At 46.9% G+C, this 27,322-nt stretch overlaps 1 protein-coding gene across 1 annotated transcript; it reads right to left on the minus strand.

Moving 5' to 3' along the window:
- LOC134503497 (IgGFc-binding protein-like) lies at positions 1-24,909 on the minus strand. Its single transcript, XM_063312298.1, has 9 exons — positions 22,045-24,909; positions 19,196-19,769; positions 16,791-17,380; positions 13,204-13,768; positions 4,766-5,370; positions 3,877-4,450; positions 2,624-2,823; positions 1,484-1,864; positions 1-297 (listed from the first exon to the last, which is right to left on the minus strand). The coding sequence occupies exons 1-9, from the start codon at positions 24,907-24,909 to the stop codon at positions 1-3; spliced, it is 6,651 nt and encodes a 2,216-aa protein (XP_063168368.1).
- Between the last annotated feature and the right edge of the window lie 2,413 nt (positions 24,910-27,322).

Consider the following 27,322-nt stretch of genomic DNA (forward strand, 5'->3'; position numbering starts at 1 on the left):
TTACATACCATGCTGTACTCCTGTTCTGACTCTCCAATGGTTGAGGACCTCAGTAATGGTGGGGGCCATCCTACCATGTGGAAGCCTCAGGTCATCTGCACCATTGCCATTGAAGTTCCCACAGGATCCGAACACTTTGTTGGCCAGTGTTGCACTGATTGCCACTGTTACGTCACCACCAGTACTATAGAGAACCCGTACACCTGATTCATGTGTCACTACCACCACGTCTTGGACCAAGGTTACTGACACTTCCTTGGAAGGTTGAGCTGGGAGATGCACAGGATGCCCATTCACCTAGAAAATGCAAACCCACAAGTCACACAGAGACATTGTGTACTGATTTTTGGAAGGTAAGTGAGAAAAGCAGAGGTGAACAATACTAGAAAGTGGGCAACTTTCTTCTAGAAGATGCGTAATCACCAGAGCCAGAGAATGGAATCTTGGCTGAATTTACAGCTCCATTGCCACGAACACATGGTAGTTCCCAGTCTCTTCTTTGGCTCACATTTCACATTTCTCTTTTAAAACTCAATCCCTCACTGCCAAGAATTGTATTTCTACTTTCCATTTCCTGCCACTCTGCATTATGCAATGTTATCAAAAGGTGTTATCAAAACCTTTTCATCTCTCCTCCAGTTTTGTTCTCATACAGAAAAATCTGGTTACTGAATTAATCCATTTTCTCAGTTTGCCTATATATGAAATTGTAAATTAACCAAATGATTTGGTTTCACTCAAAAGACTAGGCCATAACACACTACAGTTTAACCTAACCAAGCTTAGTACTGTATCTGTGGCTGTACTGTCACCTGTTGATGGATCCCCCTCATGTACAACTCATGCTACAGAGCCTTCAGGGGAAGGGGATTAGTAAGGACCTTGCATGAGATCCCATAGGTCAAATGGATCCATTTGGTGGTAGAGTACAGTTGTGCCCCCAACTGGAATGTCTAGAGTCAGTTATAGTCTATGCCCCTTTGGCTTTTTTTCTGAAGTTTGTGTCTCTGTCCTTGGATTTTTATACCTGTCTATCTACTTCTCTCTCTTCCTGATTCTGCTTCACATTTGTCCAGATTGTTCCTAAATCTCACCAGCTTCCTCCCCCTGGTTTCTCAATTAGCACCTAATTCTTCCATCCTAAATTGCAACGCTAACTCACAGACATTTGGCCTCTGGTTTCCGGCCTAATCTTGGAAGAGTCACATAGACTACAACTTCATTGGAGCTGGATCTCAGCTGCTATTGGTGCCTTTCATTACCACAATTTACACCCCACTGAAATATTCATTAGTTGTGGCAGTCTAGGTCAGACAGAGACAACTAGGTGAAAAGGAAAGGGAGAAGGGAAGGCAATTAGCTGATTAGAAATCATGTGCATTTTGTATGTAGAAGGAAAAGAAGGAAGAAAGAGATAAAGCACTCCAAGTAGAGGAAGTGAATAAAACATGAGACCTATCATCTGCCAGTAGTTGCTTCTTACCAAGACTGAAGTATCCTTATTCACCAGCACAATCAGCTTGTGGAAATAGACAGTGACAGAGACCACACTAGGTGTAGCGCACTGGGGACATTTCTTCACCTGCACCACCACCCGGAACCAAGATTCTGACTTAGCATTGACAAGTGCTGTGATTTCAAAGGCCCCATCATTTGGAAGCTTTCCAGATACTCCATCGAAAGAGGTGAAGATGTGTTCATGGGCAATGGTGCAGTGGCCCTCCTTCCGGACACAGTCCCATTTGCTATTTTTCAGTACACATGTTTCTCCAGCTGCACATGGGAATGGAGTGCATGTCAGTTGACCTTGACGTTGACAAATGCATTTCTCCATGCAATTGGCTGTGATCACTGGAGTTCCACCCTGCAATAAAAATGCAGCAAGTTTAGGGGTAACAGCAGGGCTAAAAAGTGGTCAGCATCCATGGTAGGATGAATTTATACCTTAAATTCATCATATGGTAATCACAATTATTCTGGCATATTTGTGAAACCTTCCTGTCAGATATATAATCATCAATCTTCCACTTCTGCTGCAATTGAATAGATGGATCCCATAATTTCTATTAATCTGGATCATCCCTCTTTTTCCACTGTCTCTCTGGGATCATCACTATTCCCATTTTTATGTTCACCTCCATTCTTCTTGCTGTTCCTCCTCCTCCTCCTTTACTATTTTACTCTTTTGGGATGCAGCAGTGAGGATGCCAACATGCTTATGTTTGATGGCAACACCAGTTCTTCCATAAGATCCTTTTCATACAGCTATAGTTCTTATACTTTGGAGAATCAACAGTTTGCTATTATGCAGATGCTATCCTGCTTCCTAAACCATCAAATACTGCAGAAGCATTCAACATGCATCGTTGAAATGGAAAAGGCAGAAGGCCAAAATCCAGAAGTGACTACTAGATGTCTTCTGCTCTGTTCTTTTATTGAGTCCATCAGTCATTTCCTTTTAGCTCAGCCTACTCCATGGGTGGTTGTGAGAAAAAACTGGAGGAAGAGGCAGTGCTATGTATACTATCTTTGCTCTCTGAAGAAAAGCTAGATCCCAAAACTTCATAAATAAATAAAACAAAACTTTTTGCATAAAGAATTTCAGTGTGCTACTATCACTTGCCTTAAACCACATGCCTTTGTGGAAGCAGCGACATTGACTGATGGGGACACAGTGGTACGCAGCCATAAAATAGCCCTTTCTGCACCGGCAGCCTTCAGTACAGTAGTTGGGGCACTTAGTAATGCTCTTTGCCTCTTTGCAACTACTGGGACAAGCCCGGGTGCAGAGTTCATAGTGGCTGTTGGCCGGGCATTTCATAGCTGCAAGAAACAAAGAAGATTAGATCGCTAGAAAAGAGTACCTAGGCCAGTGTTTCTCAACCTCAGGAACTTTAAGATGTGTGGACTTCAACTCCCAGAATTCTCCCAGCCAGACTCTGGGCGGTTTACAGTAATCAATTAAAACAACCATTTCCTACAGTTGCTGCTGTAAAGGACACATCTCAACTCCACATCAGTATAAAACAAGAAATGAGGGGGGCCGTCTCAGAAACAACCCCGGAGTTCAAGACTTATGTAAAACCGAGCAAGTTCATCTTCCCATCAAACACGGTTTAAGATTTGGTTATCTTATTGCTTATTTCCAGTGGAGAAGTTTTATTTTCTAAAATTGCCAGGTTCTGTCATTGTAAATGAGAGATCAACATTTAATTATTAAAGGTAAGTGCATATTTCTTGCTCAGCCTTAACCCTAATGAAATCATCAGTTTTAGTTCATTCATGTGGATAGTCATACCATCTTGACTTTTTTGACCACTGCAGACACCCCTGGATGATACCATCAGGCAAATACTACAACTTACACACTTGTGTCAGCTATCAGGATGCTAGTACATCCTGGGCATATCACCATGCATGTCTCATTTTGGCATTACCAGTTGGCTGCTGATACCACTGGATGCCACTGGTAGCTCCGTGACCACATATTGCCCACAAGTCCCTTTTCTGTAGCCTCCTTTCATTGCGGGATTGCCCCAAATGGATGAAATAGTTTCCTGCTGTGTTTGCTTGCTTAGTTCCAAGTGAACCCTAAAGGAAACAACAACTGCTTTTATGATTCCCATTTTGAGATAGGACTTTTTTTTTTCAAATGTGTTAAAATATTCTTAAATAAGAATATTTAAGAATAAAATATTCTTAAAACTTTTCAAAAAAAACCCCAAGGGATCTTCTTCCAACCCAGAAACAATCAATCAAACAATCCATGTACCTAGTGTGGCTCTGCCCACTTTACACACTGCACCGCCCATTCTGTCTACTCTGCCTTAGGAGATGTTCCCACTCTTCCTGGAAAGTCTTCATAGGAGCACTTACGACAGAAGTTTGCTGTCCTCCAGGGTTTGATCTGAACACCAGCTGCTTGACAAGCGGCAACATAGCCATGGAGAGCTCGGCAGAGAATCACTGGGTTCCCTCTTGCCTTGCAGAGGTCATGCACACAATTGTTGTAGAAGTCCGTAGGGTTGATGGTAGAATAGCAAGCACTGAAAGGTCCATAGGGAGACTGCAAAATGCCACACTGGGTGCTGTGCATGTAGCTGGCCTTCCGGCTCTCTTGACACGCACCACACACTACTGCAGCACAATCTTCTGCGCAGGCAGCAGGGGGAACATCTACTTTCCAAGCAGCTGCAAAGGTTTGCACACTCATGGCTGGCCGGCCAGTGGGCAGAGAGATGTCATCAAGGGCATCCCCATTGTAATTACCACATAAACCACACATCTGGCCCTGATAAGCCTCAGGCACCTGGACGATCAGGTGGTAAAGTTGATCAAAAGAGACAAACAAGCCAAAGTCTGTCTGAAGCACGATGTTGTCTCCATGATAGTAGACCCACATACCATCGCTTTCAAGGCGGAAAGGTAAGTAGGTCATTGCACTATTCACCTGTGGTGGTGGAAAAGGAAGGAGAGTGAAGCAAGAGGACAGTTTAAAAAGAAAGTTACCTCTGATTTGTTTAAAAAAAATCACATAATGACATTTTTGTCTAGGCTTTTGCTGTCTCATATATCCAGCATCATTCACCGCCCGCATTGTACTATGTTCATTTGACCACCTCAACGTGTACACCTTCAGTATTTTTATTGCCATGTGGCTGATACAACCATTTGCTTCTTTAACTTATCTGCCACTGAAGCTCCTAACAAAAAGCAACATTTCCACCCCACCCCACTCATAATTTTTCAATTTAGACCTTCTTACCAGGATAATGCCTCTCTTTTCCCGCAAGATGGAAATGGTGTTTTGGTAGGCTGTGATAGATACAACTTTTGTTACAGAGATTTTACCCCTGGACCGCCTTTCATTTTGTACGTTGACTGAGAAGGATGGAACGGAATCGTGATGTGTACAGCTTCTTGCCAGTGTATAAGTGCAGTTGCTCTGAAGGTCAAACGTGGAGCCATCAAAGGTGATATAATGTGGGTCTCCAGCTACATGACAAGTCCCACTCTTCTTGGGAGCAAGTGAGTGGCACTTCTGGATGCCATCCACCACGCGGCACGCCTCATGGTGTCCGCAGGAGGAATGGTGACAGTCCATGATACCACCAACATGGCAAATGCATTGCTCCTTGCAGAATCCATTGACATAGAAAGACTCACCCGTCTTGTAGTAGAGACCTTGGTGGACACAGCCACATTGCGAGATGGGAACACACTGGTCACCACTCAAAACAAAACCTTGGTTGCATTCACATCCCTCATGACAGTTAACAGTGCAGAGAACTGGGTTAAAGAGGCTGTGACATGTCACAGGGCAGTTGCTGGCACAGACTTTATAATGACTATTTGTGGGGCAGTCAGGTTCTGGGGAACATAAGAAGACATTGCTATTTTGGCAGAAGGCAGTAATATCACATTTTGTTAAATCTTCCTCTGAATCATGATTGGAAACTATTGCCCTCCAAAGATTTGGCTCCACTGCTGAAATAAGTTGCAAATGACATGGCCAATGATGGAGGATTAGGGATTTGCAGCTGAGATCATTGAAAGAGTCCCAGATTGTTTACTGATGCTTTATGCTCAGTTTTCTTAATCTCTACACCATAAATATTTACTCATTCTATCATCAAAGAAAGAAGATATATTAGTTTCTGGCTTCTTAGACATTGTTTCAATGCACTTGTCATGCGCTGCCTACTTCTGAATAACATTCAGACGCTGGTTTGCAAAGCAGGTTCTGGTTTATTTCAGGTTAGGTACAACGTTGGTAGAAAAAAGCTGAGAGTGACAGGAGCGCGCCGGTGCGGGGTTTAAATACCCCGCGCCGGTCAGCGCCCCCTCGCTCTCAGTCACGTCACCCCCCTTTGTCCCATGTGTTGCCCTGCCATTGGTTGAGGGTTTCCAAGATCGCCCATCCTCAGGTTTTTCAATCTTCTGCTGATTGCTTTCAGCTGGGCGATCCCCGTTGCATTGCCGCTGATGGCTTGGGTGGCTCCGTGATCCGTTTATCTATTGTCTGTTAGCCGTTAGTCGTTGTGGGTTGATGGCTACTTAACTTGTCCCCCTTCACCTATTTCCTTGTCATTGTCATGAGTGCCATTGCGCTAATGACTTTAGCTCAACGGCACTCATGACATACTGCCCCCTTTCCGAATAGTGTTCTCCCCCGGGTTTCTGGGTTTTCCCCATGGAGCTGTCAAAACGCCACATTTTTTTTTTTTTTTTTTTTTTTTTTTTTTTTTCAAAGTTCCCGCCGGAGTAGTTGTCGCCCCTCCCTTTGCTCCTCCCTCTACCACGTGCCTTCCCAGGGTGTGTCCATGGTGCGCATGCTCGGGTTCTGACCTGGCGTGCGCATGCTCCAACCACACCCTGTTTGTTTGGCTCAGTTCGGCGAGGCGAGAGGCGTGGCTGGTCGGGTGCTGCTCAGCTCCAGGTAGGGCCCTTCTTTTCTTATTTAGAGTGCGTCGCTTTTGTTGTGTCTCCTGGGCGTTGCCCCCAGGTTGCCCTGTTGACTTGCTTGCCACTCCCCCGCGGCCGGGGGGCGGGGGGAGGGTGCTGGCGATCGTTTGTCACCACCCCGTGGGCCCGGGGCGGGGGGAGTGAGTCCCGGGGGGGGAAGGTCCACCCAAGTCGCGGGCTTGGGGGGGGCCCTTTCCCTTGGGGCACGGGAGGCGGGGGGAGGCCTGCGGGGGGGGGGTTGGTTTTGCTGACCTTGATTGCGGTTTGTCGGGGTATGCCCGGTGAAATGCTCTGGTCAGGTCAGGCGCGTTAACGTTGTGCGCCGCCACCCATTCCGGGTGGGGGAAGTGTTTCCACCTGACCAGATAGTGTAGAGTTCCTCGTTGCTTACGGGAGTCGAGGATGTCCCTGATCTCGAAGTGGTGTTGCCCGTCGATCATTAGCGGTGCGGGCTGTGGCGTGCTTGGGTGCCATCGGGAGGTGGTCGCCGGTTTTAGGAGGCTGGTATGGAACACCGGGTGGAGTCTCCGGAGGTTGTGTGGCAGGTCCAGGCGTATTGCTACCGGGTTCACTATTTGCGTGACTCGGAACGGCCCGATGTACTTAGGCCCCAGTTTTTTCGAGGGTTGGGTTGACTTTAGGAACTTGGTGGAGAGATAGGCCATATCCCCCGCCTGGAACGTCGGTTGTTGGCGCCGGTGCTTGTCGGCCTGCTCTTTGTAAGCAGCCTGTGCCTCCTTCAGCGCCGCCGTGATTACTGGCCATGCTTCCGCGATCTTCCGTCCCCAGTCGCTGGCGTCCACCTGGGGTTCCGGGGGTTGAGGTAGCTCCGGTATGGGGACGAAGTCGCGCCCCGAGACTACTTCGAACGGGGTTTTTCCCGTGCTCGTGTGGACGGCGTTGTTGTATGCGACTTCGGCGAACGGGAGCAGTTCAGCCCAGTCGTCCTGGTGGTAGTTCGTATAGGATCGTATAAATTGCTCTAAGGTGGCATTAAGAACCTCAGTGGCTCCGTCCGTCTGCGGATGCCAAGCCGTAGACAGGGCCTGTTGGGTCCCCGTCAGCTTCAAGAAGGCCCGCCAGAATTTGGAGGTGAACTGTGTGCCCCTGTCGGTCACCACACGTGCGGGACATCCGTGTAGCCTGTACACGTGGATGAGGAAGAGTTTGGCTAGTTGTTGTGAGGATGGGACTGACGTGCAGGGGATGAAGTGGGCCTGCTTTGAGAAGTAGTCCTTCACCACCCAAATGGCCGTTTTCTTCTGGCTGGGTGGGAGGTCCACTATAAAATCCATAGAGATTTCCTCCCATGGGCGGGAGGGTTCTGCCACCCGTTGCAGTAGCCCCGCGGGTTTGCCTGGTGCCCGTTTGGCCCTAGCGCACGTTGGGCAGGACGCCACGTAGGTTTTTACGTCTCGCCTGAGCGCGGGCCACCAGAATTGCCGCCGTGTTAGGTGTAGGGTCTTGAGGAACCCAAAGTGTCCCGCTTGCTTGGCGTCGTGTGACCTATGCAAGATCGCCTGGCGTTGCGAGTCCGGGACGTAGATTCTGCCTTCCCCCCATGCTAGGTCTTGCGCCATTGTTACCTTGCCGGGGTTTGCCAGGAACCAGGGGTCGGTTTTGAGGGCGGCGGCGAGGTCCGTGCGCATTCCCCCTGGTAGTTGCGGTTGCCTTCGTTCCGTCGCCGGTTGTCCCGCCGTCGGCTGCGCCGTAGCGTCGAGCTGCCTCCGTGCGCCGCTTCGGGTGGTCACGGCCATCCCCAGTTGCGAGGCGGATAGGACCGTCCCAATGGTGTCTGGGGCGGGCTCTTCGTCTTGGGGCAGCCGGGAGAGGGCGTCGGCCAGGAAGTTCTTCTTGCCCGGCATGAACTTCAGCTGGAAATCAAAGCGGCTGAAGAATTGTGCCCATCGGACCTGTTTTGGACTAAGGCGTCTAGGCGTTCGTAGGGCCTCGAGGTTCCGGTGGTCCGTCCAGACCTCGAATGGTTGGGTGGCTCCCTCGAGTAGGTGACGCCATGTTTCTAGTGCCGATTTCACCGCGAAGGCTTCTTTCTCCCAGACGTGCCATCGCCTCTCTGTCTCGGAGAACTTCCTTGACAGGTAGGCGCATGGCTTCAGGAGCCCCGTGGAGTCTTTTTGTAGCAGGATGGCTCCCAGGGAGAAGTCTGAGGCGTCGGCTTGGACCACGAACGGCCGTTCTGGGTCCGGGTGCGCGAGGATTGGCTCCGTCGTGAACAGCGCTTTCAGCTTGTCGAATGCGGTCTGGCACGCGGGAGTCCAATTCAGCACTGTGCCTGGGTTCTTGGCGCGTCTGGTGTCCCCCACCCCTTTGGTTTTGAGGAGGTCCGTTAAGGGGAGGGCTATCTCAGCGAACCCCCGGGCGAAGGACCTGTAGAAATTCGCGAATCCCAGGAAGCTCTGTAGTTGCCGTCTGTTGCGGGGCCGCTCCCAGTTTAGTACCGCTTCGACTTTTGCGGGGTCCATTTCGATGCCGTCCCCGGAGATTCGATACCCCAAATAGTCTAGGCGCTCTTTGTGAAACTCGCACTTTGTGGGCTTTGCATAGAGCTGCGCCCTTCTGAGCTTGTCGAGGACTTGCCTGACTAAGGTTACGTGTTCCTCGTATGTTTTTGTGTAAATGAGGACGTCGTCGATGTAGACCAGGACCCCTTTAAACAGATGTTCATGCAGTACCTCATTGATGAGCTGCATGAACACCCCAGGGGCCCCCGCAAGTCCGAAGGGCAGTACCTTGTACTGGAAAGCGCCTAGGGGGCAGTTGAACGCCGTCTTCCATTCGTCCCCCTCCCTGATTCGGATGCGATAGTACGCCTCGCGCAGGTCCAATTTGGAAAAGACTTTGCCCGTGGACAGGTGGGCGAGCATGTCCTTCACCAGGGGTAAGGGGTATTTGTTGGACAGGGAAGCCGCGTTTAGGCCCCGGTAGTCGGTACAGAGCCGTAGGGTCCCGTCTTTCTTCTCGCGGAATAAGACGGGGGCTCCGACCGGTGAGCATGCTGGCTCTATAAATCCCCTGTCTAGGTTTTTATCGATGAACTCCCGGAGGGTTGCCATCTCCTTCGGGGTCATCGAATAGATCTTTGGTCTAGGTAGGGGGACGTCGGGCAGTAGGTCGATTCGGCAATCCGTCTTGCGGTGGGGGGGTAGTTGGTCTGCCTCTGCTTCTCCGAAGACCTCGGAGAAGTCGGCGTATTGCTCCGGTAGGTCTGCAGTGGTAGCGGCGGTGTCTTGTGTGGTCGCCTCCGCTCGTCCTACCGTGGGGTTGCTTTTGCCAGCTGGTACTGGTGCTCGATACTCGCCGTCGCCGAATGTGAAGGTGCGGGTCGCCCAGTTGATCCGCGGGTTGTTTTTCGCGAGCCATGGCATCCCTAGGACTGCAATGGGCCGTCCGATGGGCGTGACTACGAACGATGTGCGCTCGGTGTGAGTGCCCATTTGCAGGGTGACCGGCTCGGTTTGTAGCGTGGCTGGTTTCCCCCCCGCTGTGGAGCCGTCCAGCTGGTGGAATGCCAGCGGCGTGGGGAGGGGGAAGCAGCGGAGTTCGAGTTTGGCGACTAGGTCGGGGTGGATAAGGTTTTTTGAGCACCCCGAGTCCACTAGTGCCGCGGCCGTGGTGGCTCCGTTGCCGGCAGAGAGTTGAATTGCTGCCAATATTACGGAGCTTTTGTCGTTTCTTTGAGGTGGTTCGCGTTGCTGTCCCGCCGCCTGCCTCGCCACGCGTCTCAGGGCAGGCGGGGAGCATTTCCCGCCGGCTGGTCGGGGTCGGTATTGTCCTCTTCCCCCCAGTACGCGTCCCAGCCCTCTTCCGGTGTCGCTGTGGCCACGGTCATTCGGCGGTGAGGGGGCGGCCCCGGGTTGGGTGGTTTGGGGCTAATTTTCGGGGCGGGCTTGGGCGCGCTGGTCGGCGGTCGGTTGGCGAAGCAATCCGCCGTCTTGTGCCCTAATTTGCCACACCTCCCGCAGGGCTCCCGGTTGAACCTCTTTTTTGGGTATATGGGGCCGGCCATCCCCCCGTGTGGTGCGGGTACCTTTTCCCCGACATAGTTTGTGTCTTCCGTGGTTGTCATAAGGAAGGTGCGGTGCGCGTGTTCGGCTCTCCCCGCGAGGTGGATCCACCCGTGTAACGTTTCTGGGTCGTCGCGGTAGAGGGCCCATTGGAGAACGTCGCGGTTGAGCCCCCTTTTGAAGATTTCCAGCAGGGTGGTCTCAGACCAGTCGCAGACCTTTCCCGCGAGGGCTTTGAACTCCAGGGCGTAGTCAGGGACCGTGCGTGTGCCCTGTTTAAGTCTCTGGAGTGCGCTTTTCGCCCGTACTTTAGCTAGGGGGTCTTCAAAGTAGTTTTTCATCTCGTTGATGAAAGCAGGGAAGGTGGCGAGGGCGGGGGAGCTGGACTCGTACAGTTGGACGTACCAGTCCGCCGCCCTGTCTTGGAGTTTGATCGCCACGGCGGCGATCTTGTCGGCCTCGGAGTCATAGGAGTGTCCGTGCCTCCCCATGAACTCCCTAGCGTTGGTGACGAAAAACGAGAGTTTTGAGGGGGTCCCATCGAAGAAGATGGGGAAGTCCTTTGGGGCCCGGGCGTTTTGTGCGGCCCCGCCTCTCGCTTCCTGGGGTGTGGTGTCGGCCGCCTGTGCCGTCTGCTGGCTCTCCGCTGGCCCGTGTGGGTTCGGTGCTTCGCTCGGGGTGTGGGCTTGTGCGGGGACGTCGTTGGGTGGCGTGGGGGGCATAAGCGCCTGGAGCATGGTCCGGAGTTCCGTCAGCTGAGCCCGCATGGCCGCGAGTTCAGCTCGTGCCTCCTCGTCCACAGCCCGCGCCGCCGCTGGGGCCGGTTCCGTTGGCGCGTCCTCGGGGGTGGGTTGCCGGTGGGGTTCCTCGTCCCTCCGCCGCGGGTCCGCTTCCTCCTCCGTCTGATGGGTGTCTCCGTCGTCCTCCTCCGTGTTGAGCACCGTGGGGCTGTCGCTCCACGCCCGTTGCTGGGGTGCGATGTGGGGCGCGGGGTCCTCCGCTGGTTTCGGAAGTCGTGCTGCTCCCTCCCGCGGTCGGGTTGCCTCCGTCGCCATCTCCCCTTGGGGTTGGAGCTGAGGCTCGGGTCGGGTGGGGTGGGCGTCCATGGCTCCGGGAGTCCGCGGTGCCTCTGGCCTCGGTCGGTCCTCCTCTGTCTCTTGCCGCGCGGCTCGCCCTCCTTGCCCGCGCCGTTCCGGCCTCGTCTTGCTGGTCTTCTCGCCGTCTACTCCTCCCTCGGCTCGTTGTCGTCCGGTGGGGCTCGGCGAGGCTGAGTTTATGACTCTCAGCTTTATGTCATGCGCTGCCTACTTCTGAATAACATTCAGACGCTGGTTTGCAAAGCAGGTTCTGGTTTATTTCAGGTTAGGTACAACGTTGGTAGAAAAAAGCTGAGAGTGACAGGAGCGCGCCGGTGCGGGGTTTAAATACCCCGCGCCGGTCAGCGCCCCCTCGCTCTCAGTCACGTCACCCCCCTTTGTCCCATGTGTTGCCCTGCCATTGGTTGAGGGTTTCCAAGATCGCCCATCCTCAGGTTTTTCAATCTTCTGCTGATTGCTTTCAGCTGGGCGATCCCCGTTGCATTGCCGCTGATGGCTTGGGTGGCTCCGTGATCCGTTTATCTATTGTCTGTTAGCCGTTAGTCGTTGTGGGTTGATGGCTACTTAACTTGTCCCCCTTCACCTATTTCCTTGTCATTGTCATGAGTGCCATTGCGCTAATGACTTTAGCTCAACGGCACTCATGACAGCACTGCTTTCCAGGTACCCTCCAGATGTATTGAAGCCCTTTAAATATGTGAATTATGCAAGTTAAAATCAAGCACGCCTGATGGTACCATGTTAAGCCAGACTGTTTTAGCTGGGTAATCAGGAAGGCCATCTAGATAATACTGAGTCTGAAGCTAGGAACAAAGATGTAAAGAGAGCCCTGCTTATTAGAACAAAAGTCAGTCCAGGGATGGAATCTTTGCCCATCCAGATATTACTGAATTACTACTCCCCAAATCCTTTGTCATTAGGCATGAAAGCTACAGTTGTTGGGAACTTTAGTTAGGAACATCTGATTGGCTATATGTTCCCCACCCCAATCTGGTTTAACATTCTTTATTTATTAAATTTTGCCACCGCCCATCTCCCCCCAGAGTCATTTCTTAATGATTAAGCACAGCCTTTTTCAGCTGACCCAGCTTCTAGCCTGGATGAGCAAGAAATGTACCTTCCTGGCCACTTTCTCATTAAAATGAATAATCCATATCTTTTTCAGTCAGGAAAAAAATGGCTTGCTTGTTGCTTTGCTCATCATTCTGGGTAGGAAATTTCTACAAGCGTCTCATCCATAAATATTCTGCTATGGCTTTGAATCTAATTTGTTTGCCACAAATTTCAGTAGGAACTGACCTAATTATCATATTTCTGATCTGTTTTCATAAGACTGAAGCATATATCCTTTCCTTGCCTCATGTGATGCAGTTCTCCAGTACATAAAATTGTGGACGTTCAGGAAAAGTATTAAAAAAAATGCCAATCTTTGCATATAGAGGAGAGTACTTTTGTCCAAAAGGTATACATTTGCCAAATCTGTATAAAGATATGTTTTGTTTGCATAAAACATTCCTTGTCAGAGTTATGGAAATGGGTGGATATAAATTTGCACACACAGACACAAACCTGTGAACATTATAGAAAGCAATATATGATTGCCCATCCTTACTTACTGCAAAAGTTGATGGACCTCCACCCTGAAATCTTGATCCCTAATGCTTGGCAAGCTGCAGCATAGGAGGAAATAACGTGACAGATGACATTCTTGTCACCCTTATTCGAACAATAGTCAAAGACACAGTCATTAAAGTACGGCTGAGGTGGCACCTTGCTGTGGCACATCTTGAAAGGGCCATTTGCAACTAGGAGGAGGCCACACTCCCTACTCATTCTCTGTGTGTGCTCCAAATGCACCATGTCCACACAGGATTCTCTCTCTTTCTCGAGGCATCCTGGGATATCCCGGATCTTCCAGCTTCTGCCAAGCTCCCCTGGATTAGTTGTCAGTACTCCAGTTTGTTGTAGCATGTCATCGTCTACTCTCCCATTGAAATTGCCACATAGGCCACATGTTCTTTCCCTGTAGCTTCCTGGCACTGTGATACGAATATTATTCTTCATGTCAAAGGTGACCATTAAACCAAAATCTGTCATGATAACGATATCCCATCCCAGGCGGTAGAGGGAAATTTTGTTATAGTCCATGCTGTAGGGCAAGTTGGTCAGTAAGCCATTCACCTGAAAAGCAGGGGAAGAGAGGGAGAAGAACATTTCACAATGAACACTGAACAAGTCTTTCAGGGTGGATCCAGGTGGAAGGAGCATCCAGATTTTGAACTTGGAAGAGCATCAAGATACCCACCTTGAAACTGCATTGGGCCTTTCAGAAATGTCTTTCAACATACACCTGAAAGGGCTGGTTCCTCTTTTACCTGCTACCTCATTTTTTCTGGTATTCCCATAGCCCTTTCCAACCATGGTTGCGGGAAATTGGTGGCATGGTTTTCTGCCATTTTGAGACAAGAAACTAACCCTCCCCACAGTCCTCACTTTACAACCACAATTGAGACTGGAATTTTGGTCGCTAAGCAATGTAGTCATTAGGTGAATCTGACCCAATATTACAACCATTTTTGTGGCAGCCATTAAGTGAATCATGTGGTTTCCCATTGATTTTGCCTGCTGGAAGCCGGCTGGGAAGGTTGAAAATGGCAATCATGTGACCGTGGGATGCTGCAAAGGTCATAAATGCGAACTCGTTGCCGAGCACCTGACTCATGATCATGTGACTGTGGGGACATTGCAATGGTTGTAAGTGCAAGGACTGGTCACAAATCAGGTTTTAGCACCATTGTAAGTCCAAACTGTCACTAAATGAATGGATGTTAAGTAAGAACTATAATGTATACTCTAAAATAGTCTGAACAAAGTTTTTTAAAAATAAAATAGTCCCTGTTATCTGAAAAAATGTGGGGAAAAGTGGTCACTGCATCCCTCCTATATTTTCATCATCACTCCACTATTAGGCCCTCTGTCCCCTTAAAAATGTTAAATGTGGCTTTCAACCATCAAAAAGCTGTCTATCCCTGTATAACTACATTGACATATCCAAGAAATTGGGGGCACCCACCTTGTTTGAAGACCAAAAAGAGAGTTTATCAACACTGGGAGCCATTTTAAAGATAATGTTCATTTCTTTGTCCTATGACTTATTATAAAATAGAAGTGACATTAGCAACACAACAGTTCTAGCAACCCAATTTCCCACCTGGAAATACAGAGATTATCAGGGCTCAGCCACACATGTTATCTTCCTTAGAAGAAGACCAAGCTGACAGACCTGGCTTTGCAGATGCACCAGAACCAGGCCCCAGTACTTGCTCTTATTCCTGAATACTCTGATCAGGAGGCAAGACCACCCAGCACTGAAAATGCAGGTGGAAAGGGCTGGAGAAGATGAAAGAATAACCATGGGCAAGGGAAACCTGAAGCTCTGCGTAATCAAATTCAAAGCTTCTTAGCGTCATCTGTAGCTGGGTGGGACTGCAGAAGGCTTGAGTATTAACAAATCAGAAAGCAGGTTTCTGGCTGGAATAACTTTGGGGTCAGTTTTACTTTGAAGCTGTGTATCTTGTATCTGCCAGGGTGAATTCCTTGATCCATTAACCAGCACTCAGGCAAACACCAGATAAACAGGATCAAGGAAGAAGAAGAAAACATTCAAACAACAATGAAGGAAGAAAGGCCAGGAGGACAAGTTACCATATACAAACAGCCAGCAGACATCACCCCCACCCCCCATGCACCAATGATGTTACCTAGCCTGGCAATGAAACGTCTGCAGGAAGAGAAGCAAGCTCAGAAAACTTTAAAACTGCAACAGTTCAGCCTTGAGCTATGTCTATTCTCCACTTATTGTAATTAATCTCTGGGCAACTGCAATGGTCTCATCTCTTGCACCTTGATTCTAAATGTGGATTGCTAAAATTTCATCTAGACCCTTGCAGTTCTGATAAAAAGCTTATTTATGGCTCTATGAACAAATATGATAGCAAGTGGACTCAGTTATTACTGTACTACCTTTTTTAAGTCACTGCTGATTGTGTACTGCAGGGTTGTTACTGTTGTTCCTGGAATAGAGGTGGGAAAAGCAGGGCCTCAAGGGTCCTGCTGATTATTCTGAAGGAGCCACATGGGGAAAGAAAGACCACAGTTAAAAAACAACAACCCCTACAGTTAATAAAATAAATACAACAAATATTACTTTTAAAAAGGAAAGAGTCTTGGAGTAAAAATTATTCTATAGGGCCATGCAGATCTTCAAAAGGAGGTTCTGTTTTGATGGTTGGTGCAAAAGGAACCCTTGAAGCCATAAGACAACGTGGTTCTGCTATTTCTAAGAGCTGCCTGCCTTTTTACCTTCCCTGCCCCACCAGCAGCAACACAGTTGCATAGTAAAAGGTTTCTGGGCACGCAGAGAACCTTTATAAACATCTCTGCTGGTTTTTGTGAGTGCTAGGGAAGGCTAAGAGGAGGGTGCAAGGTGAAGAGAAGCACCTCGTTGAGTTAAATCATGTTGCCTCTTCACCCTGATAAGGCCACTCAACTCTCAAGTTGCTTTTACAGCATAGAGTGCCTCATTGAAACAAATCACAACCTTCCTGCAGGAGCCAATTATCTTAAATATGCCTGAGTGAACAAGCATGTCTTCAATTATTGTTTAAAACAAGATTGCATGAGGGCCAGCTGTTCGTTCCTTGGGAAAGAGTTCCCTAATTGGAGGCAGGGGCTCACTCAATTTCCTTTTTAATTTGAGCAGTGGTGCAGACATTTGTTATCTACACTGCTGCAAATGTGCACCACAGAATTTCCTTAGAACAGGAAACCTATGGCACTCCAGCTGTTGATAAGCTATAACTCACAACATCCCTGGGAAATACAGCCCAAAATGAGGAATGTTGGAAATGGTAGTTAAGTAACATCTGGAGAACAACAGGTTATCTGCCTTTGCCTGAAAAAGTATTATGCAAATGGAGGAGGTTTATAACTTCTGATCAATAATTAACAATTTCCCAGTCATCCTATTCTCTTCTGGTGGGATAATAAACCCTTCAGAAATAAAGGGTGATGGAACAACTCAAAGAATCACACAAGTAGAAATATATGGCTGCCTGGAGTCACTGTGTGTGAGTTGGGTAGCCATATAAATTTGTCAAATAATAGATGAATGAATGAATGAATGATGTTATGCTGTACTCACCAAGACTTTGCTATGGCTGACAAGCACTGCCATCCCATAAACATGGACCTCAAGAACTTTGGTGGCAGCTGGGTTCTTGAATCCCTGTCTTTGGTGCTGAACCAGGACTTGGAACTGAGTGAGGTTTCCTAACTTGTAGCAGAGTTCAGCCAAACGATAAACACAAGTTCCATAGAAGTCATAGTGCAATCCATCAAAGGTGATATAATGCAATTGGCCCAGGGCAGTGCAGGTCCCATAGAAAATTGGGTAACATTTTCTTATGCCATCAACCACATAGCACCCCTCTCCTTCCCTGCAAGTGGAACTGTGACAGACCACCTTCCTGTCTTGTGGAATGCATACACACTGCTGATGACACTGGTGATCACCCCAGAACTGCTCATTGGGAGCATAGATCTGACCGTGATAGATACAGCCACATTGGTCTTTGGGAATGCATTTACCACCATCAAGCACATAGCCAGGCTTGCACTGACAGGTCTCCATGCAGGGCAGATGGCATTTCTTTGGAGCATCAGGGTTGCTGCAAGTGGCAGGACATGCTGTGCCACAGGCCATGTGCTGGCTGTGATCAGGACAAATCAAGGCTGTAGAAGGAAGAACAAACTTGGTTAGCTATTGCTGTTCTTGTAGAAGATCTCATATTTGCTGTATAATAAAAGGTCAGGAAACACAGAGAAGTATTATATTGGTGTATTTTAAAATAAGTATTTAAATAGACATTTATACATTGCCTTAAGCATAGCAAGAACAAAAAGGAAAAGGAAAATGCTCCTAAGATGGTTGCGGCAGAATACAGAAACTACTGCTCCAAAAGATTGAACTGCTAATCCATGTCTAAGATCACTTTTGTGCCCAGTTTAAGGCACAAACCTAAGACTGTTAATCAAACCACCTGTTAATTAGATCCATGTTCCTCCTGGTTGGTTAAGGCCTCCTGGGAAGTGATGTGCAGTTGGGTCCGTGTGGTGATGGAATCATCCTTGAGAAAGGAGGTTGTGATATACCCCTTCTCAAGAAGCCATTGCTGGACCCAATGCTTCTGGACAATTTTTCTCCAATCTCCAGCCTTCCCTTTTTGAGTAAGGTTGTTGAGTAAGTGGTCAGACTGCAGCTTCAGGGGCCCTGGAAGAAGCAGATTACCTGGATCCATTTCAATTTGGTTTCAGGCTGGGGCACAGTACAGAGACAGCATTGATCACACTTGTTGGTCACCTTTGGCTGAGCTGGGATGGAGATGGTGTGATCCTTGATCTCTCAGTGGCTTTTCGTACTATCAGTCATGATATCTTTCTGGGCTGGCTATGGAGTCTGGGAGTGGGAGGCAAGTTGTTGCAGTGATTCTAGTCCTTTGTGTATGGCTGGTTCTAATCTGTCTTACTTTACAGTTAGTGTTGATAGGTGGGGAGAGATCCATCCTGAAGCTCCTGGTTTGTGGAGTGCTTCAGGAACCGATGCTCACCCCTTCTGTTTTAGATCTAAGTTAAGGTCATCCATCAACCTGGGATCAGGTATTATTGGTATGCTGATGATACTCAGCTATATATTTAGGCCCCTGGTTGACAAAGATGCTGCTGAGGTCTTGTACCAGTGTCTGGAGGCTGTTAGGTTCTGGATGGGGAAGAAAAGGCTTTAAACTCAAGCCTGACCACACTGAGTAAGTGCATGGTTCCTCCACTGCTGGAGATTCTCTATATTTGGTTTTGAATGGTGTGGAGCTTCCTCAAACAGACCTGGTGTGCAATTTGGGGTCCTCCTGAACTCATAGCTCCTGTTCTAAGAGCAAGTGGCAGCTATCACCAGGAAAGCCTTCACATAGATTTATCTGATACCCCAAATGCATCCTTTCTAAAACCATAAGTTCCATGTCTCAGTCACTCACCTTGTGTGAGTGCTCTACTCTACATGGGCTATTCTTGTCCATTCAGAAATTACAGCTGTGCAGAATACAGTGGTTATTACCCAGTATTAGGTAATTTTGGGGTACCATGCCCCTACCTGTTTAATGAACGTCTACTAAACAACCAAAGAAATGGTGTCTTGCTGACATTCCAAGTCTAGATCCCAAGTCATCCATTCCAACTTGTATAGATTGGCTGGTTCTCTGGCTATATTTTCATTGCCATTCTTCTCCATCCATCTTAACATAATCAGTGTTCTTATTTTCTGATTATTTTTCAGCAGCCCATCAACTCATCTCTTCAGAGAATGGATTTTTTAAAAAATGTAATGTTGTAGTCAATCTCTATTCCATTTACCTGCAACATCTGTCTGGCTATACATATATGCAACACTGATTTATGACACACATTCCTTTCTGGAATGACAGTACCCTCCTACAAATGCCTGTCACTATAAAACTAGTTGGAGCCCTATCTCCATAAATTCCCTGCTCTACTCACGGCAGCCAGCACGTTTCCTCCAGGCAGATATTGCCATCCCTTCTCTTTGACAAGCATCGGCGTAAGTCTTCAGGGCTCGACACAAGATCTGCTTGTAACCCTCAAAGGAACATAAATCAATTACACAGTCATCCAAATATGGGTTGGGATCAATCAAGGAATGGCAGCGATGGAAAGGACCACCTCTGTGTTTAGTGATCATGCCACATAAAGTTTCTGCATTGTATCTGGCTGCTAACTCTGCAGAACACTGCAGGCATGTGTCATGGCAGCCATGTCTGCAAGCAATATCTCCATCTTCCACTTTCCAGCTTTTGCCCAATTCCACAGCACTGATGGCCAAGCCTCCCGAAGGTGTAGCAAAGTCATCATTGGGATCTCCGTTGTAGTTGCCACAAAGGCCACAGATTTGACTCCGAAAAGCAGGAGTGACCTTCACCACTAGATAATAGTTCCAGTCATAGTAAACCTTCAGACCAAACTGTGTTTCAATAACCAGTTGGTTCCCCCGATGGTATAAGGAGACCATCCCATCATGTAAACGTATAGGCAGACGAGAACGTACCTGGTTGATCTAGAAGAGACAGAAGCCAGTGATCATTGTTTGTTGTTAAGATTACATATTTTACAGATGAATTGGATTTCAGTAAAACACCAGAGTATCTAGTGAATTGCAATTTCACTTTCAGAAGCATTAAAAAAAAAAAGCTAATGCAGCCTTAATAGGAATTCTAGAATGTAAGAGCAGATGGACATTTGGGGGGTTAAACCATAGGTCCTTCCAGTCCAACTTTCTGCTCCCACAGAGAGCAACTACATGCCTACAGGTATCCCAGGAGAACATCTTCAATAATATGCTCACTCAATTTTTTATCAGTAGGGTAGACTTATTTGTGATCATACACCTTCCAATGTATGAAAACAGCTAATTTGACTTCAGTAGTAAAAAGTCTGTTGTGCTATGGATGCAGAACATTTTCCCAATCCCAATATCTAATATCTCCAGGATAAAAAGGAGCTCAAGTTACTAATCTATAGATGAGATCCTAGAGGGCCACAACTAGTCAGAGCCTACCCTACTGAGCCAGCATGTGACCACATTTGTTTTAGCTATAATTTAAGACCATAAGAGGAGCCAAAGAGCCATAGAATTCAGCATTCGTTCTGTGTCACACGGTGGCCAAATAAATACATCAAGGAAGCTTACACATAGGACAGGAAGGCAATGTAAGAAGCCCTAGTTGCCTAGACACAAAAACAGAAAGCCATAAATCATGGTTTCCAGTCCATAATGGCTTGGTTCTAAGCTATACCCTTTATAATGGCTTAGTGTGATGTATAAACTCTGCTATAGTCTGTTCTGGTATAAGACAGATTCGTAAGCTTCTATAACTATTAGACCAGTGTTTCTCAACCTTGGCAACTTGAAGATGTGTGGACTTCAACTCCCAGAATTCTTCAAGCTGCCAAGGTTGAGAAACTCTGTATTAGACTATCAGCTTTCAACACTGGCTCACCAAAAGAAATGTGTTTTACCTGCTTTCTTCTGCCTCTCATAAAGCAGAATTTTTATTTGGGACACCGAAGTGCACGTTGGGGGCAACGATTCAGAGATTAGGAAAAGCCAACTTGGAAATTAATGGCATTTTTGACAAACAGTGGCCAACTGTTTCTGATTTCCCAATTTAATAAATGGAAAGAGACTAGGAACACACCACCATGGAACTTTGGGCAAAAGAATTAAAGGAGGACAATGAGTAAAGGAGAACTATAAGTAGAACAAGGAGAAGGAGAATCAGTTTGTTGCTATATCAAAAAGGGATTAGAAATGAGGAGCTTATATTATAGTCTTACTGCCATGACAATCCAAAAACAGCATGGTCCATGACAAGAATGACATGTTTTACTATGAAATGGGTGTGGTTTGTGAAGGAGTAAAACAAATACAGTACCTGGACCAAGATTTTTAAACTGCCAAGGGCCTTGAACTCAATAAGCATCCCTAATAGCTTGGTTAGGCATTTGCAGATGCTGGCTCACAAGTTATCTTAATCAGCACTTGTATTTTTAAATTGGAACCAGGAAGTAACTAACCACAAAAGCTGATCTGTGCTTTATTAACTGTGCATTCTCACTATAAGCAGAAAATCTAACCCATGTTATCAAAAAAGATGATTGGCATTTGACATCGTTACTGGTCAGCACATATTATACGACTATATAAAGGTTGTTGGTACCCTCCTTAATTAACTGTTTCAGTATTTTTTGTGCCAATATCAAGGTGGGCACAACCTTGTGGTCTGTCCCCTGTGCAGTTCATTAAACTTGGCTCAAGCAGATCATGGGGTCTCCATTCATCAATGGGGTAGCAGGGAATTTTCCCCTGCATTTGCGTCTAAACAGTAATGCTGCCTAGTTCCAGTGCTCAAGTTTGTTTCTTGAGCTAAAACAGCACTGTCTATGCACAAGAAAGAGAAATCAGCAGGTTTAGAGATGACACCTTGATATTGGCACAAAAAATACTGAAACAGTTAATTACCCTGGGGTGTCAGTTCCCATGGAATGGTGGCGAACTGTTAGAAGGGAGAAATAGACAGCCTGGCTAAAAAGACTGGGAAAAAGCTTTCTACACTGCAACATTTTGGATCCAAGTATTATTATATGTAGTAAAAATTTTCCTAAACTGGCACTTTCCAAATATGTTGGGACTGCCAACCTTTTGGCCATGTTGACTGAGTTGTGGCCTCATCTCATCTCATCTCATCTGCAAAGGGCCAGGTTAGATACAGTTGACATAAGCCATCAGCATGTTCTCAATGTTAATGAAACTGTACAAAGATGGTTCTTACTCTGACAAGGCCATATTCATGCTTGATCATGGTGATGCTGGAGTTGTAGATGGTGAGGGTGACGTGACTGATGAAAGAGAATGGTGAACTCTTCTGACTCTTGGTGAAGATGTGAAAGAATGGCAGCTTGGAGCTGGTGCTGCAGATCTTAACCACCGTATAAGCACAAGTACCTTGGAAATCAAAGCTGCGTCCATCAAAAGTGTGATAGTGGGGCTGACCAGAGGCCCAACACATCGCTTGGGGAGATACAGCAGGGACACATGTAGGTAAACCATTCACAATGCTACAAACAGTTCCCTCCCAGCATTGAATTGTCTGGCATGAATGGGTAGGGAGCACGCATTTGGGCCAATCATTTATAATTTGACAAATAGTCCCATTTTGACAATGGGTATTTTCACAGGACGTTGGCATGGGAGTGCATTGGGGCCATCCACTTGCCATGTCACAGATAGTCCTAGCAGGACAGTGAAACTGGCCACAGGAAGGTGTGATGGGCACGCACTGTGGCCAACCATTATTTATTTGACACACTGTTCCACTCTTACAATGGAATTTGTCACAAGAGGGGGATCTAAGAAGGCATTTTGGCTGCCCTTCATAAATCTCACACACAGTTCCTTCACCGCACCTGACATTTTCACAAGAAAGAGAGATAGGAACACATCTGGGCCAACCATGGCTGATTTCACAAACTGCTCCATGGTTGCATTGAAAATTGTTACAAGAAGGTGAGATGGGGAGACATTTTGGTCGCCCTTCATATATCTCACACACAGTCCCTTCACTGCATTTGAAGTTCTCACAAGGGAGTGACATGGGAACACATCTGGGCCAACCGTGACTGGCTTCACAAACAGTTCCTTCCTTGCAGATGACATTAGCACAGGAAGTTGTGATGGGGACACATTTGGGCTGCCCATGAAATGTCTCACATATTGTTCCAGCACTGCAGTTGAGTTTTTGACAAGCAGAGAGACCAGGAACACACTTTGGCCATCCATTATTGATCTGACAGATAAACCCTTCTTGACAACGGAAATTGTCACAGGAAGGGGACGTGGGAATACATTTTGGAAGCCCATCATATATTTCACATGTGGTCCCTGCATGGCAGTGGACTTTTTCACAGGAGTTCAAGATTTGACTACATTTGGGCCAGTCATCAACCATTTCACAGATCGTTCCCTCTTTGCACTGGATTTTATCACAGGAAGGTGGAACAGGCACACACATGGGCCAGTCATCAATAATTTCACAAACAGTGCTATCTCCACAGTGTAGTTTGTCACAGGTTGGTGGGAGGGGGACACACTGAGGCCAGTGATTAATTATTTTACAGGTGGTCTCCTGTCTGCAGTGGATTTTGTCACAGGATGGGGGAATCGGTACACATTTTGCCCATTCTCCCACAATTTCACAAACTGTCCCTTGTTTGCAATAGATGTGCTCACAAGAGCGAGGGAGTGGAACACACACAGGCTGGCCATTTACTTTTTCACAGATGGTTCCCACTTTACACTGAAGCCTGTCACAAGTGGGTGGGGTTGGAACACATTTAGGCCAGCCATCAGTTATCTTACAAACAGTGTCTGGAGCGCACTCTATTTTCTGACACAAAGATGGCAAAGGTATGCACATGGGCCACCCATGGACAGCTTCACAAATAGTTCCCTCTCTGCACTTATATCTGTCACAAGACAGCAGGGTGGGTATACAGGTTGGTATGCCATGTACCATTTCACACACAGCTTCCTCTTTGCAAACAATGGATGCACAAGTTGTTGGTGCACCTGGAATGCATGTTGGCCAGCCATTGACGATGTCACAGACTGTTCCTTTGTTGCACTCAATACTCCCACAGGTGTGTGGGAGAGGCTTGCACGTGGGCCACTTGTTGATCATTTCACAGATGGATCCCACTGGGCACTGTACATTGTTACAGGAGATGATGGCAGGCACACATTTTGGTACACCATCAAGGATCTCGCAGATTGTTCCTTCTTCACAGTGGATCTTGTTGCAAGAGGGTGGGATAGGCACACATAAGGGCTTACCATCTGCTAGTTCACATACAGACCCAGGCTTGCAGTGAATTTGGTCACAGGACAGTGAGACAGGAAAGCATCTGGGCAGGTGATTCACAGTTTTGCATTCAGTACCAGCTTCACAATTTAAATCTTTGCAAGCTGGCCTTGGAATGCATTCTGGCCAACCATCAACCATATCACACATAGTTCCTTGCTTGCATTCAATATGGAGGCAGGATGGTGGCAATGGGACACACTTTGCTCGGCCATTGACCATCTCACACATGGCTCCTTTTTCACATAGGATGTCACTGCATGATGCAGATGCTGGGATGCACTGAGCCTGGCCATGAACAATCTGACATTCAGTTCCAGCTTTGCAATGGATGTTGTGGCAGGAAGGTTCGTTGGGCACACACTGGGGCCAGCCATTCATGAGTGCACACACCATTCCTGGGTTGCATCGAATGTTTTGGCAGGATACAGGCACTGGAACACATTGAGGCCAACTGTTAACAACTGCACAGATGGTACCTTCTTTGCACTGAATGGAGGCACATGATTGTGGCACTGGAACACATTTAGGGAAGCCATCTGCCAGATTACAAATTGTCCCTTCTTTGCATTGGACATGATGACAAGATGATGGGTAAGGAACACATCTGGGCAAGCCATCAGCTATTGCACAGAGCATCCCTTCTTGGCATTGGAAAGTATTGCAGGACTGAGGTTCTGGAAAACACTGTGCCTGATTGTGAGTAACTTTGCAAACATATCCTTTCCCACAGTTTACTTCGCTGCATGGATCAGGACGAGAGCTCATCAGAGGCATCATGGCTAGAAAACAGAAACAAATTACAGATGATATATGAAAACACTGCCAGGATAGAAATACTTGGGAAGTTTCGGAGAGTAAAGAGATGCTGATGGGCTATTACATAGAACTGCAATGTTCTTCAACATTCACCGTTTATGCTCATGGAGGATGTGGATTTTTTTTTTAAACCAATACACCTTGAATTTTAGTTTCACTGCCAGATATGTCATTGCTGATGAAAATGCTAATGCCCTGAGCAGAAATCAGTACAGATGTAATTTGTGTAATGTGAAAGGGGGGGGGGCAATGAACCCCATTCATATCTAATTCAGACTGAAAAACAAATTAAAATGATTCTGAATTAAATAAGTCTGAATTAACATTTTATTTCAGTCCCCTTACATGGCCTCCATTATATAGAGCTGTAGAGAAAAGAATCTGCTCCACCAGGTGGTGGAGCAGGCAACGTTGTAAGAAAAAGCCACATTGATCATTGGGACAAAGTTTATTTGCATACTGGATAAAGCTGCAATTTTTGATTTATTGAATTGCTAGAATATGTTAAGGAACAAGTATTTTGTGCTTTCACGCTATTCATATTGACTTGGTAAAATAGAACTCTGGGTGCCGGGTGCCTTAAGTGGATAAGGATACGTACCTTCACATGATGCGCAGCATCCCTCATCGTGGGCTATACCAGCCCAAGATGCTAGTAAGGCTAGTACTCTAGCAACATGTGAGCCCCATGTGGAAGGCCACAATTTACCACATGTTGAATGTCTGAAAAAGCATTGCTAAGGTTTGCTGGCACGATCTAATGTTGTAATTTTTGCTTGCTGACCTCATATATGAGGTCTGGTTACCCTTGGATGATTTCTCTATAAGGATGGGAAGGTCTGCACTATCTTAGTAGCTTGGATTTGATTTAGAAATTTCCGTTGGTTGGTCGGCGGCTGCAGAGAACAAAAGAAGCTATAAGGTTCTTCCTGCAGCTTCCTAGTTCAAGTTATAAAATACTATGTGTGGAAACTCTTCAGACTCTGTGGATCACAGAAAGCACCCCTCCTCAGTGACTATTTTTTAATTTATATTTCAAATTTCCATCACCGCCCATCTCCCCCGAAAAGGGGACTCTGGGCCGTTAAGGACTATGTCCTTAAACTAAGTACAGCCAAAGTGTATTGACTTTTTTGGCATACCAAGGCCTTGGGAAAAGGTACAACTTAGGTTTATTATAGGTTTTGCCCCCTATTACTATATTGTTATATTAATCTAAGTGCACAGTATGCCCTTGTCTTGTTTGTGCAAGAAGACTACTAAGCAAATCTTCAGATTGGAGTCCCACATTTCCCTGGATGAGATTTCAAGCAAGAATTTATTTATTTATTTATTTCCAGTATATAAAGTATGTATACTTTGTGCTTCATGTAACTCAAGGACACAAACACACACACACACACACACAAACCCCCACCAAGTAGCTAAAATAAAGTGAAAGTAAAATACAGAAACATCCAATTACACAATGTTAAATAACGTAGGCTAGTCACTATTAGCATCTGACTGCCCTGTGAAATAAATAGGTCTTAAGGGCTTTCTTGGATACCAAAAGGTTAAGGGTATCTCCTAATTTAGGAAGCAAAATATTCAGAATGTGGGAGCAGACACAAAAAATAAATGTCGTTGAACATGTGTCCCCTTTATTTCATGTAGATCCGGGGACCTTATCCCCTCCCTAAATGAACACATAGGGTAGATTGGAAATCCTGGGAACTAAGCTGTGTAGGGCTTTAACAATAATAATTATCACTTTCAGTGGGATGCAGAAGTTGATTAGTAACCAGTGCAGTAACTATAGCATTGGTGACACACAACTAAATCTGCTTCCACCAGCCAGCGAATGGGCCATCACATTTTGGCCCAGTGTAGTTTTTGAAGCATCTTCAAAGGCAGGTCCATGTGTCACAGTAGTCCAACTGTAATGTTATGAATCATTATGGTCAGGACATCCAGGACCAAAAAGGTCCATTATTGGCATACCAGTCAAAGCTGGGCAAAAGTCCTCTTGGCCTTAGCCTCCATCTGCTGTTCTAGGAGGAGTCATGAATCCAAAAAGTCCTCCAAATTGCAGTTCTGCTCTTACAGAGGGAGTGAGACCCCCATCCAGAGTCAAAGTTAGAACCAGAATCAGGATCATCAAGAAGCAACAACTCTGTCTTGCAGGGAATTAATTTAAGCTTGCCGTGACCCATCTAGAGCCTCACAGTCTCCAGGCACTGGCTCAGTAATTCAGCAACACCCCTGATCCAGCCTGGGCTGACAGTATACAGCTGAATATTATTGGTGTACATCATCCTAAACTGATGTGATATCCTGCAGTGGATCATCCATGGATATGTACAATCCCTATACACACCAGTAGGAACTG

The sequence above is a fragment of the Candoia aspera genome, chromosome 10 (genome assembly GCF_035149785.1).
Source record: "Candoia aspera isolate rCanAsp1 chromosome 10, rCanAsp1.hap2, whole genome shotgun sequence".
In the NCBI taxonomy this organism is placed as follows: Eukaryota; Metazoa; Chordata; class Lepidosauria; order Squamata; family Boidae; genus Candoia; species Candoia aspera.